The 13631-nt window shown below is 38.0% G+C and overlaps 1 protein-coding gene across 2 annotated transcripts in view; it reads left to right on the top strand.

Annotated features, from left to right (window-relative positions):
* Nucleotides 1–13631, top strand: part of hapln1b (hyaluronan and proteoglycan link protein 1b) — a 48161-nt gene that overhangs the window by 8883 nt on the left and 25647 nt on the right. Inside the window, exon 3 of one of the 2 annotated variants that reach the window (XM_028462622.1) lies at nt 12197–12364. In XM_028462622.1, the coding sequence (XP_028318423.1) occupies nt 12259–12364 (106 nt within the window). In that variant the 5' untranslated portion in view covers nt 12197–12258. The remainder of the gene's footprint in view (nt 1–12196; nt 12365–13631) is intronic. The other variant, XM_028462621.1, reaches the window with a different exon arrangement.

Genomic DNA, 13631 nt, shown 5'->3' with positions numbered 1-13631 from the left:
ACAGAAATACTTATTATGCAAAAAAAATACCAAAAGCCATAGTGAATATGAATAAACTGTGTTAATGAACAATCCAGGGTAAAGAGTCGAATCAAATCAAAAACTCATGGTTTTCCTGGATGCTAATAAATACAAAAAGGATGTAAAATCATCAAATTCAGAATAAACACGACAGGTTTAAAGGATTTAAATGAATCGAGTCACTGACTGAATCTCAAAAAAACTAAAATAAACAAATTAAAAATTATAATAACAATATCACTTTTTATTTTTATTTTTAAATTAATGATAAAAATAAAAAATAAAATAATATATAAATAAATAAATAAAATATGAAAATAGAAACACCATTATAAACAAGACTCTACACACATACAGTATATACTGTACATATATACACATGTATGTATATATATACATATATATATATATATATATATATATATATATATATATATATATATATATATATATATATATATTAGTGAGTGGGGGGATAAAAACTCAAATAAACATACTCAATTTGGTGAGTGACTCAGATGAATCGCAATCGGATTTAATGAATCGAGTCACTGATCGAATCTTGAAAAAAACAAAAACAAAAAACTATAAACACACTCAAGTTTCAAAGGGAAAAGAAAATAAACAAATTTAGAAAAATGATAAATTAGCAACAATAATTAATTTAAATTTGCATTAATGACAAGAATACAAATATTATATAAATGAATAATAGTGCATGCACAGCTACAGGGTGGGGGGATGATACCTCTAATAACTGAATCATTTTGTTGAGTGACTCAGATGAATCCAGATCCATTAAATACATGGTTAATAAGTACCAGCTGTGATGGACTGGTGAAGTGTTCATGGTGTACCACCTGCTGATGATTCACTATGAAGAACTGTACCTAAAGTTAAAGCTCAGCCCTGGTAAATCCCTCCTTTGATTTCCTTTCATCATCAGCCTGACATCACATTAAAGCCGGAGTGATGATGATGATGATGATGATGATGATGATGATGATAAAGGGTTGAAAACTGTCCGTGTTCTTCTCAGAACTCACTGTTCTGTAACGTAACGTCCCGTCTCTCATTTCTCTGCACAAACCATGAAGACTCTCAGTAAAAAATCTCTCCAAACAAGGAGTGGAAACTGTAAAACCTCTTGTAGTCATTCGTTTACTTTCTTCCAAATCCTTAACGTGCCGTCCTGGTAACGAGATGTGATTTTCCCCAAACACAAAGCAAGGCCTCATCAAAGACACTTTGAAACCTTAAACATGCACTCCACTTTGTTGGAGACAAAAGAAACTGGTTACGTTACCAGTTCAGGTCCAAAGTGATCTCTATGAATCAGAGGAAACCGTTTCTCTGGCTCCGTCTGGTTCAAACACAGAAAGAACTGCAGCAGATAAACACGACTTTAGCAAGAGATTAAAAAAAAAAAAAAAAAAAAAAAAAAGATACTTTGAAAAGCTGAGGTTTTATAAAACAACTAAAGCAAAAGACTTGAAATAAAAACCCTTCAAACAAAAATTAGACCAAACTGAAAAATACAATAAACGTAAGAACAGCCATAACTCATAATGGTTATGGGTTATGGCCCGAGGTAAAAGTAACAGATTACAAGTACTCACTTTTATGTAATAGAGTTGCTTTTATAGGTACTTTTGTATATTTCTAAATCAGTCATTTGACTTGTACTTAAATATGTTTTAAAAGAAGTAAAGTCATTTGTTATATTTCTACACCCAACCATTACTGAGTAATTTGTTATTTTCTGTTTTAAAATGATCAACGGACATTGTGAAACTACAAAACAAATGAAATGACCAGACAACAATGAAATGCATCACATCATAGTCGACCAATCAGATTAAATGTAAAGTAGAGCGCCAAAAACAGTGTTAAATGGAGGTTATTTAAGCCTGAGAATTTGTTTTATTTTGAATTGAATTCATTGATGTTATCTTATTTAAAAAAAAAAAAAAAAAAAAAATTTGTAAATTTTTAAAATCCTTTTATTTTATACAGATGCCTTTGTGGAAAATACACTAATTGTACAAGATTTGGTCTCTTCCTTTTTAGGTTCATACAGATGTTTACTGTAAGGGAACTGTGGCAAGATTTATGACCAAAAATAAATGTGGGGGTGAAAGTAAATTGTAATTTTTCCTTTCAGTTCTATTTAATGGAGCTACTTTTTGCTTGTATTTGAGTACAATTTCAATCAAGTAACAGTACTTCTACTTGAGTAGGAGATATCAGTACTCTGCTGGTTATGGCTGTTCTTACATTTATTTTATTTTAAAATGTTAAAGGTTATGGCTCACTTACTAAATGATCCGGATCATTTCAGTCCCAAACCCAGATTGTTTAATTCCTGAAAATTGGGTCCTTAAAGGTGCAGTCCGCAACTCTTAGATCCCTCTCTCCCCATCCCTCCCCGCTGCTCTCTTGCCCTGCCTCCAAACTTTCCAGAGTCCCTCCCTCAGAGGAGCTAACAAGCTAACGTTAGTCCGACAGCAACATCACAGTAATATAACATGCTCTGTTAAAAGCATATTACTGCAGCGCTTCTCTCTCTCTCTATGTGCACACACCTCAGCAGCAGCAGCAACAACTCACTGTCACTTACAGCACCTCAAACAGAGGCTGCTGCACACACACATGAACAGCACATGCACTACAGAGTTCTAGTGTAACAATTACAAATCAAACATAATGTAAATCAAGCAGCAGTAATTACCTTTCAAGCAGATAAGTCACCAATTCCATCTTCTACTCCTTCAGACCATACACTGCAAAAGAGACGGCGCTCTAGCGCCCGGAAAGGGGCGGGGCCTGTGAGCAACAGCTGTCAGACAATTCATCAAACACAGTCCTGACTCTGATTGGTTCTTTTTGCTCAGTCGCGGTGCATTCTGGCAATCTGCCAAAGGCTGCAGGCGCAGCAGGGGGCGGGGCTCAATGAGTCTGTTTTATCACACAAATACTAGTTTGATGTAAAGCTTTAGCAAATATGACAAAAAGTCACTTTTATAAGAGTTGCAGACTGCACCTTTAATCTGGATTTTTTGAGTCCTGACTTTTTCCCAGTTTTTAAGTTCAAACTTTTTCTGGAGAGTCCACAATCCAGGTTGTTTGAATCTGGACTGTTTCTGGGGTGTCTGTAATCCAGGTCCTTAATCGGGATCATTTAAGTCCAGGTGGTTTCTGAGGAGTCAACGATCCGAGTCCTTAATTCTGATTGTTTGAGTCCTGAATGTTTCTGGGGATTCTGGGTCCTTAACCCGAATGTTTTAAATATTAATGGTCACCAGTGGATAAATTCTCCATCCGGGGAGTTCTTTGCTTCGTTCTTTTAACCAAATCATTTGAGTCTTGTTTATAATGGTGTTTCTACAATTCTGTTACTGAATCATTTTATCCGAATCCATTAAGCTCCACCCTGTTTATGGTGTGTTCACTGACTTCACGTCATTTGTGGACTTCACAGCAACAGCAGGACTCAGTCATTACCCAGGTGAAAGACTGCAGAACAGAACCAGTGGATACAGTCAGGACTCAAAGGATCAAAATAAAAACATGAATAAATCAAAAATAATAATAAATAAATGAAAAAATAAAGTTAAGTAAAATAAATGAAATAATTTAATGATATTTTTTTTTTTTTTTTTTACAAAAGTAGTGTAAACAAGCTGTCTGACTCAAATGAAGTGGATCTAGTCAGCAAGGGATTCAGATTAACCCGGGTCCATAAATGTAATCAAAGTAGAATCAGGTATTAGTGATTGATTTGCGGCTCTGTTACTGCTATTTGGTAGGCGGAGCTAAAATACTGTAACTCCATAGATGTTGTAAGTCAAACGTGGGCAACTGGCGGTCCGGGGGCCACATGCGGCCCTCCATCTAATTTTTGTGTGGCCCCCAATGTAAACGTACAAAATGACAAAACAAAAGCAAGAATACATTAGAAATACAAAGAATTACAACATGAAAAGACAAGAAAAACACAGAAAATACTCCAAAACTACAACAAAATGAAAAAAACTGACAACCATACGATGCAAAATTAACCATTTTAATCCAAATAACACAAAACAACTATAAAAATACACAATGTGACTCAAATAAAATATACAAAATTACATAAAATGACAACTAAAGTATGCAAAAAGACAATAAAAACACAAAAAATGACTCTGCTAACTCACAGTAAAACAAACAAGCAAAATGTTGAGACATTTGATATTTAGTGGTAGAATGTATGAACTCTGGGACTTTGTTTACTGTATGTCACAACTTTAGATACACAAACACTTCATACCTCAGTGATGATGCGTTCAGAGCCTCAGCAGTTTTGGGTGGAGCAGCACTTTTCTCTCTCGGACAATCAATGACTTCATCTCCAACTGGAAAACTGCCGCCAAGACTAACTGTGGTTCTTTAGAGGAGGAACGTTTCCTTCTTTAGGCTCCTTCAGTCTGTAACAATGGTGAGAAAGTGATTTATCATTTCACTCTCAGCCTTTACAAACTGTGTGTTTACAGGATTTTAATGACCTTTATTTGACCTTCATGTGTTGCTAATGACATAAAGGTCAGACTCCAGGCAGGTCGTCCATCGGATTGTGTTCATAAATAATACTATTTCACGAGCAATGTTTTAAAGTATTTTTTCTGCATGGTGACCAGGTCCAAACATCTGCATCATTATTTGAAATGGACGCCAATTTACCCAAAACACCATTGAAGCTCCGACCTGCTCCTGACAACAATCAGCCACAGTGTGAACGATTCACCTTCCTTTAATGTAAATAGACATTAATTAAACCCTCGTTAGCTGTGATATTTCTCTGTGATTAAGGAAGTAAGTTTCATCATCCTCGTGATAACAAACGTATGAAAGCTGTAGTTTTCCAGGCTTCAATGATTCATGATGAGCTTTTATGAACATAGGTTGATAAACAGCACCCAGCAATGCTGAGCATTACAGTTAGATACAGTATGTGTAAACAAGGGGTTATACTGACTCCGAGGAATTATACTGACTCCGAGGGGTTATACTGACTCCGAGGGGTTATACTGACTCCGAGGAATTATACTGACTCCGAGGGGTTATACTGACTCTGAGGGGTTATACTGACTCCGAGGAATTATACTGACTCCGAGGGGTTATACTGACTTCGAGAAATTATACTGACTCCGAGGGGTTATATTGACTCCGAGGAATTATACTGACTCCGAGGAATTATACTGACTCCGAGGGGTTATACTGACTCCGAGGAATTATACTGACTCCGAGGGGTTATACTGACTCTGAGGGGTTATACTGACTCTGAGGAATTATTCTGACTCCGAGGGGTTATACTGACTCCGAGGAATTATACTGACTCCAAGGGGTTATACTGACTCCGAGGGGTTATACTGACTCCGAGGGGTTATATTGACTCCGAGGAATTATACTGACTCCGAGGGGTTATACTGACTCCGAGGAATTATACTGACTCCGAGGAATTATACAGACTCCGAGGGGTTATACTGACTCCGAGGGGTTATACTGACTCCGAGGAATTATACTGACTCCGAGGGGTTATACTGACTCCGAGGAATTATACTGACTCCGAGGGGTTATACTGACTCTGAGGGGTTATACTGACTCTGAGGAATTATTCTGACTCCGAGGGGTTATACTGACTCCGAGGAATTATACTGACTCCAAGGGGTTATACTGACTCCGAGGGGTTATACTGACTCCAAGGGGTTATACTGACTCCGAGGAATTATACTGACTCCGAGGGGTTATACTGACTCCGAGGAATTATACTGACTCCGAGGGGTTATACTGACTCCGAGGGGTTATACTGACTCCGAGGAATTATACTGACTCCGAGGAATTATACTGACTCCGAGGGGTTATACTGACTCCGAGGGGTTATACTGACTCCGAGGAATTATACTGACTCCGAGGGGTTATACTGACTCCGAGAAATTATACTGACTCCGAGGGGTTATACTGACTCCGAGGAATTATACTGACTCCGAGGAATTATACTGACTCCGAGGGGTTATACTGACTCCGAGGGGTTATACTGACTCCGAGGAATTATACTGACTCCGAGGGGTTATACTGACTCCGAGGAATTATACTGACTCCGAGGGGTTATACTGACTCCGAGGGGTTATACTGACTCCGAGGAATTATACTGACTCCGAGGAATTATACTGACTCCGAGGGGTTATACTGACTCCGAGGGGTTATACTGACTCCGAGGAATTATACTGACTCCGAGGGGTTATACTGACTCCGAGGGGTTATACTGACTCCGAGGAATTATACTGACTCCGAGGGGTTATACTGACTCCGAGAAATTATACTGACTCCGAGGGGTTATATTGACTCCGAGGAATTATACTGACTCCGAGGAATTACACTGACTCCGAGGGGTTATACTGACTCCGAGGGGTTATACTGACTCCGAGGGGTTATACTGACTCCGAGGGGTTATACTGACTCTGAGGGGTTATACTGACTCTGAGGGGTTATACTGACTCCGAGGGGTTATACTGATTCTCCAGCTCATGGAAGTGTGGAGAAGCGCCCACTGGCTGCACGCTGCACCCCTCCATCCCCTATCCCCCTTCCCCGGACCCACAACCAACCCCCACCTGTCCACGTGCTATGTTTCGTTTCGTGACTGTGTGTTATCTGTGTTTTTTGTAGCTGAGAGTTTTTTTCCCTGGTTCTGTACTTTGTTCTCCTTTAGAGAATTCAGTTCATAATCTGCTTTTTTCCCCCCTCACCTCCCCTCACGTTGTTTTTTCCATTTTTCATCTACATACGGGGCACCTCCAATGCTCTTCTTGTCTCTAATGTTATTTGTGACTGTTCTTCCATGTTCTCTATAGACAGGATGATACTGACATTTTCTGTAAAGCACTTTGTGGTTTTTTCCTGTGAAAAGCGCTCCATAAATAAAGATTACTTACTTACGTACGTACGTACTATTTCTTCTGGACCAATAGCGTTACGTAACAGCTTAGTGTTGAAGTGCGATCACATTTCAAATCAACACGTAACGATCAAACAGACGTTCAGATGACTTCACATCAATCTATAGTCTCAAAACATCTCCACACATCATCATCCTTTCATCTAAAGCTTCATCTGTGTGTTTGAGGGCAAACAGGACACACACACACACACACACACACACACACACACACACACACACACACACACACACACACACACACACACACACACACACACACACACACACACACACACACACACACACACACACACACACACACACACACACACACACACACAGGTGGATGTTCAGGAATGTCATCATCGTTACAGTAAGCGGAGAGTTTACGTACGTTAATGCTTCACAGGAAAACAGTTCTGAAATGAAATAAAACTAAATTAAATTATCTGAAAATAAATGATGAACGAAATAAAATGATAAACATTTTCAGAAAATAATATTGAAAAAGAGGTACAGTATAATAAAGACAAAGAATTAAATAAATCATAATAGAATTAAATGAGAAAAACATTAATACAAAGGAATTAAATCATTATATTGTTTCATCAGTGATGGGAGCCTCAGCAGAAGAGCTAAAGAGCCACATGTGGCTCCAGAGCCATGGGTTTCCCCCATCTTTAACGACTTTAACACTTTCAACTGCTTTACCGTTTACAACATGAGTCAAACTCAAGGCTCCAGGGATCAAATCTGGCCCTTTAGACCATCCAATTCGGCCCGCAGGAGAAAGTAAAAATGACAAAGAAAATATGAATTATTGTGTAAATGAAACTCACCAATATTTGCATGGGCTTGCCATTTTCCCAGTGATTAAATTGCACGATTACAATTCATTTTTAATGTTAAAGAGTCAGTTAAACACTTAAACAAAATCCTTCAGTTTTCCTCAAATTATGATATTATAATATTTCCCAATATTAAATTGAAATTGGTCCCAAATCTAGGAAATTTAAAGTGAAGACCCTGTTGAGACTGAAATCTATCACTTATTGCTTGGATATGGTCTGTTTCTCACATATTTCATATTTTATCTATACGTAGAAGTGCAAACTAGGGTATAATAATGCTGAAATTGCTCATTTTCCCACATAAAATATGTGGCCCACTTGAGATCAAACTGCTCCGGTTTTGAACTAAAATGAGTTTGACACCCCTGATCTACAACATATGTTGTTGTCTATGTTTGAATGAAATCTACAGCTTAGTGCTTTCAATGCTGGCACTGCTACAGCGCCATCCTCACAGTGTTCCCTGGAGTTCTCATTGATCTCATTGAAACTTTGTCCCCCTGCATCATTTCTGCTGCTGCAGTCCTCCACCTCCCTCACTGCTCCATCTGCCCGTCATCGTCTCACTGCACATCCTGCAGGGAACAACGTTTGACCCCCTTTCCTAGCGCTCTCTATGTGTGTGTGTGTGTGTGTGTGTGTGTGTGCTGCAGTTGCTGACTGCAGGAGCTCCACCTGGCAGAGAAAGATGGAGCATCAGCAGTTTGAAAATGATTGCATGAAGCCTGCTGAGATGTGGAGGAGTGTTTTAAATGAGTAGATTGTTGCCGTTAGCAGTGAGTACGGAGGGGTACTGAATCACCTGACCTTATGACCTTCAAATGGCTCTTTCTCTGTAAATTCAGAAAAAAAATATCGTCCAACATCAATGACGTGGTTGAAACCAGCGTTCACAATCATTCACTTACCTTGAAATGTATGTGTGTCAATGGTCTGTACCAGGGCTGGGTGATATACCTCGATTTATTTTCTCAACATATATATTATAAATCTCGACAAATTTAATTCACATTAATTCTGACCAGAAAAACAGTTCAGGATTAAATTTGCTGATGCAAAATGCCACACAGGCACATTTATCAACCAACTTTGGTCTTCATCTCCTATAAGCGACAGCACGTGGGCGCGCACTGCAGCTGTTTCCACACAACGTTCTTGAAGCCAAAATACGGCGCTCACGGGCGCTGCCATCTTGCAATTTTGGAGCCAGGGTCTGCGCAGTAGGGTCCGGCGGGAGGAGCTCTGGTAACACGCCCGCCCATTTCGCCCTCAAGGCCCAGCTATGCCAAGAACATAAGTACCTTCCCCCTGCACTACTTATCAATGCTCTACTGCACTATTTTCCTTTTATTATTATTATATTTTATTATTATCTTTCTTTTCTATTATTTTTTTTTCCTTCTTTTATCTTATTTTTTTTTTAATTTTTATTTTGTATTTGTTTATTTTTTTTATACTATTATTATTATTATTATTATTATTATTATTATTATTATTATTATTATTATTATTATCATCATCTTGTTATTTGCACATTCTAGTCTAACTACTGTTTATATTTATACTTATGTTTATACTTATTATCATCTCTTCTAGTTGATTGTTTATTATTGAATGTTTCACTATTGGAGAGAGCACAGTTGACCGAGTCAAATTCCTCGTGTGTACAACATACACTTGGCCAATAAAGATGATTCTGATTCTGATTCTGATTCTGAAATTCTATCAACGGCTTGTTCAGATCATAGCGGTTTGTACAAAACCACCATATATTTACACTCAAATATCTAAACGCATTCTATTTAAAAATTTAGAAAACCACGTGTCTCGGCTTTCCTTCACGACGTACCTGCTATTCACATATATGATGTAAAATCCTGTTTTTTAACCTCAAATAACTTAATTAAAACAAACTTCACAGAAAAATGAACACTTGAACACAATGTAGGGTGATAATAACTCATGATCACAGCAGAGTTTAGGTTTGGGAAAAAAATAATATGACAAGTATTTTAACTTTACAGTTGACCAACATCCCATTCGTTATCATTGAGTAGGCGGGGTTTATGACCTATACTGCAGCCAGTCAGCAGGGGGAGCTCTAAAAATAAAAGCTTCACTCCACCGGGGGGATTGTCCCGTCCATTTTTTTTTTACAGTCTTTGGACACACTCACAAATCCATCAAACTGTGCTTTTTTATTGCTATTCTGAGAAGTAGAGAAAGAAAACAAAAAAGATATAAAAAATATATATTTATCAATATGGGCAATATTGCAATTTTCTATACTGGTAAAAATAGAAAACTCGATATATCTTGAATCTCGATATATTGCCCAGTTCTAGTCTGTACAATGCTGAGATGGAAATGGGACTCTTTAATTGGTCGAGACTATTACTGCTTTTGTAGAATTGCTAATTAAATTTACACTGCTTATAATATTCAATAAGTTTTAGAAATAACCAGAATGAAAAGAAGCAAGCGGGTTGAAAAATGGATGGATGGGTTGGAAGACGGATGGAAGGATGATAAAGACCCTAATCAGTTCCCAGTAAATATTTCACTGGTTAAATACTCACTTGAGAATTTTCTCACAAAGGTTGAAATGACTGCGCCCACGTTTGGTATTTACTTCAACATAAACAATGAGTTTGTTGACAAGTTTTGCGCATTGCATTATGGGACTTGGAGTCCGATAGAAGAATGCAGAGATGCCTCAGAAGAGGAAAAGTTTCATTCTTAATGTGATTTCTTGTGTTTTTTGCCAGGGAATGAAGACATTTATTCGCTTAAAGCCATTTTTGTTCATGTTTATTGATGCCGTTCTCTGTGATATGCGGTCACTATGGTTCAGCCTGTTTTCGGGTGTTTCTGTGGAGGCCAAAATATCAACATTGTTTTGTCAACAACTTTCAATCCGTGTAAACAGCAGAAATGTCACGTTGGGAGAGATGTTGGGGTCACACTAGCATCAGTAATGGACCAGAACATCCTTTGCAGGAAATAGACGCGGTTGGAGCAACCATGGGTGTTCGACTCCCAATTTAGTTTATTACTTAATTTACTAAAACCATTATAAAGCTGTTAATAAGTCAGTGATGCTCAACCCGTTTTCCTCATTTTTTTTAATTTATTGCTTTTATCCTTTTATCCAATTTTTGTCCATTCTTTAACCATTTTTTGCCACTTTTCATCCAAATAAGCTACCTTTTTCACTATTGTTGTCAACATTTTGCTCATTTAAGCTACATTTTTCCATTACATACACCTCTTTCATCTTCTTTATCAATTTTTTGACAAATAAGTTGTCAAAAAATTGCTGTAGCATCTGCTTTTGGCCCATTTTAGTCACTTTTCACTCTTTTCTTGCCACGTTTTTGCCACCTTTGGACCATTGTTTGCCACCTGTTACTAATTTTTTGTCACTTTACTCATCGTTGTTAACTCTTTGTTTACCTTCTTGCAACTACGGCTTTGTCAAATGGCTGGCTGTGATTCGCTTGATCACCATTCAGTCAATCAAACTGGACCAATACGTTTTCAACAATGAATTCCTCTGTAAAAAGTGAGGGGGATGAATTTTAGTTTTTATGAAAGTGCGGGAGTCGCATCCCCCGCATCCCTCACAGGTGAGACGCACCTGGAGGTACACTTAATGTTGGAGATCATCTCCAGCAGGATTGTCATATACACAGTTTAAGAAGAATTGACCTTTGTGAGGACCTTGCATTGGAATTTTTAAACTATGGGGAAATTAGCGTGGTCGTTTCTTCTCTGCAGACCATTGAAGACCAGCAGAAAACACAGTTTATCTTGAAATGTTCTTGTGGGGACCTGTTCTATAGTAGATGTTGGGATCATTCATCATTTGTCAGTCACTTTATGGACGTGTCCATGTCTGTAGTTGATATTTTGATATGACAGATGTTTCCGAGATGCAGCTGTGTCACAGAAGGTAAAGGTTCAGGGTTTAAATGTGTGTGTGTGTTTGGTGTGAGTGTAAAAGGACCTTCTTGGTTTGTGGAATCCTCACAGATTGTGTCCTGCAGAAATAGGAGCATGTGAGTGAGTGAAGTCGTGGAGGGAGGGGAGGAGTGGGCAGAGGTGTGAGGCTGATGCAGCACACTCCTCCTGCGTGTGTGTCAGTGTGTGTTTCCTGCACAGTACGTACAGTTTGTTTGGCTGCCGTCCAGTTTGTGCAGATTTCTTATCACTTGATGGGATTTCCTGTACTTCAGGTGAAGAACTTTGAAGATCTTGTGGGTTTTTTTGTTTTTTTTTTGTGGGTTGCTCTCTGTGTTTTCACACTGAAGAAGCAGGATTGCAGTTAAAACGCGTGTTTCAGATGCTTTCAGGACCTGAGGCGACTCTGCTCTGCTTTGAAGGATCCTGCTTCTGTGAAACAAGATGATTCCTCTGCTGATCTGTGTTCTGGTCTCACTGAGCCTGGCCCAGACCAACCTGGACATCCTCTATCCAGACCTGGAGCACTCAAGGACCATCTACATCACAGGTGAGCAGAACCAGGTCCTCTTCTCTCTGCGTTTGTTCCTGGGTTTCGTTGATGACACTCTGCAGTCGTTTGTTTCTTGGGTTTATCAGCGTGTTCAGACACTGATAACAGAGCTATGTGTCAGTCTGCTGCAGACTCAGTGACACTCAGATAACTCATCTGACTGTAATCAGGCATGAAGCAATGTCGTATGTCTGTAAGTGGGACTTTAACCAACATACAACTAACACACAAACATGCAGATGCTGTATGTGCTGTAGTAAGTCATATAAGTCAGTCTGAAATCTAGGTAACAAACAATCCAGGTTATCACGTAAACAAGTAACTAACAGTAAATAATTCACCAACTTAACATATTAAACTTTCTAACAAGCAGATTTGGAAAGACTTTCTTTTTTGTCATTTGGCAAACTTCAGTGCATTTAAATGTTGGGAAAAAAAACAAAACAAATATATATATATATATATATATATATTAGGATGGCACAATATGTAAAATTCACGGGACGGGACGATAGGCGATAATGGGCTCACGATAATGATGGGGACAATTTTTTTGAAAAGGGAAAAAAACAGAAAAAAAAGTGCAGTTTTACAATAGCCATGCTTTTATTTGACTAACTCTGGGCATACTTGCATAAAAAATATAAAATGAACACATTTATCCTGTTTGAAGTGCATAAAGTTCCACTCTGCAATTAAAACCAACTTCCTGCACTCCCCCTTCCTTCCAAATTTTGCAATACCACTTATACCATCGATAATATACTGTATGTTGTGACATATTTATATTGCGATATCTTGTCCCACGACATATTGTCCTATCCTTAATATATATATATAGTATATGTTAGAGTTTGGATGACACACTGAGTTTATGATATGATACAATATGCAATATTGGTTTTACAAGATCGATATTTTGAAAAGCAAAAAGAAGAAAATACAAAAATTATTATTGTTTTAATATTATTGATATAATTATTATTCCCCGCGACCCTGAAAAGGAGCAAACGTCATTTGGAAAGATCATTAGAAGGTTTATCGTTGCTAACATAATAATAATTGTTTCATAGTGTCACAAAGTGACTTAAGTTTCTAATCATAAAAACTAAAAAGAACATACTGTAGCTATAACTAATACCTTTTAACTGTCCAGGTATGCACACATTAAAATGATTGTAACTCTGTTTAAACTCGCTCTATGGGAAAAATTCCAACCGTTTCTAAGCTTGTGAGTGTAATAGTTTTCATAAAATGGCCTGTT

This window comes from Gouania willdenowi, chromosome 12 (genome assembly GCF_900634775.1).
Source record: "Gouania willdenowi chromosome 12, fGouWil2.1, whole genome shotgun sequence".
NCBI lineage: Eukaryota > Metazoa > Chordata > Actinopteri > Blenniiformes > Gobiesocidae > Gouania > Gouania willdenowi.
The sequence above is the reverse complement of the archived record's forward strand: the minus strand, read 5'-3'. Positions and strand labels throughout refer to the sequence as shown.